General features: G+C 44.9%; 1 protein-coding gene across 1 annotated transcript in view; it reads right to left on the bottom strand.

The window, feature by feature from the left end:
- Positions 1 to 224: 224 nt before the first annotated feature.
- stk33 (serine/threonine kinase 33) overlaps positions 225 to 915 on the bottom strand; it is a gene marked incomplete at its 5' end in the record, with an annotated part of 14,545 nt that continues 13,854 nt past the window's right edge. The window contains one exon of the mRNA XM_053634893.1: positions 225 to 915. This exon is cut by the window's right edge and continues 59 nt beyond it. Within this exon, the coding sequence (XP_053490868.1) occupies positions 789 to 915 (127 nt within the window).

Genomic DNA, 915 nt, shown 5'->3' with positions numbered 1-915 from the left:
ACCTCACAAAAACATGCCAGTAGATAGATTGGTGACTATCACCACTAGGGGGGTGGGTGGGTGTGTGTGTGTGTGTGTGTGTGAGAGAGAATGGCGTCCCATCCAGAGCATATTCCCAGTTTACACCCGGCGCTCCCGGGATGGACTCCGGAACCAGCGTGACCCGGAGCAGGATACAGCTCTTACTGAAGTTTATCGGTGAAATGAAAATGAAGGTTTTCAACTACAACATGACCTGTTTGTGTTTATTGATGAAGTAAAATCATTACCTGTACACACACGAGTTATTTGGCAAGATTTTAAAATGATTTAAATGAGTATCTACAGAAGTTGTTTTGTTTACGTGAGGCGGGAATACGATTACAGTTTAAAGTGGTTCCAGGTCTCTTTGGTTATGTGGCATCGGATTTATAGTTTAAAAGAAGAAGAAGAATGACTACATCATATATCAAACCCTGAAACCCTGTTTAGATCGATGAGCTTTTTTTCATTTGGAGCAAAAAATTTAAATGAAAATTATTTCCCAGGAAGTGTAAGGCAGACGAGACTCGAGTCGAACGCTCACCCAGTTCTCACACAGTCATTAAATCATCTTCAATACACAAACATGATGCCACAGTGGGATGACTTTTACATTTGACAAGTTTAAGGCTAAAATAGTTCATCCTTCAAAAGTTCTTTGAAGCTCATCCAGGAGAATACAGATCATGTCTCAAGTCTTTCTCCGTCTCATGAGTCCAGCAGATCTGCCCAGTGAAGCCCAGGTTCGGCATTTCCTCCACCGGGCTCTAAGGTGTTTGTGGCCTACCTGATCTTCTCGGCCCTGGAGCTGAGTTTGGGGCGTGGCCTGCGGAGGAGGGGGCGGGGCTGTCATTTGGTGTGACCGGTTTGGGAGAGCAGGCCTTACTGGTGCTC

The sequence above is a fragment of the Ictalurus furcatus genome, chromosome 10 (genome assembly GCF_023375685.1).
Source record: "Ictalurus furcatus strain D&B chromosome 10, Billie_1.0, whole genome shotgun sequence".
NCBI lineage: Eukaryota > Metazoa > Chordata > Actinopteri > Siluriformes > Ictaluridae > Ictalurus > Ictalurus furcatus.
Note: the sequence above shows the minus strand (reverse complement) of the source record. Positions and strands in the feature narration are given on the sequence as shown.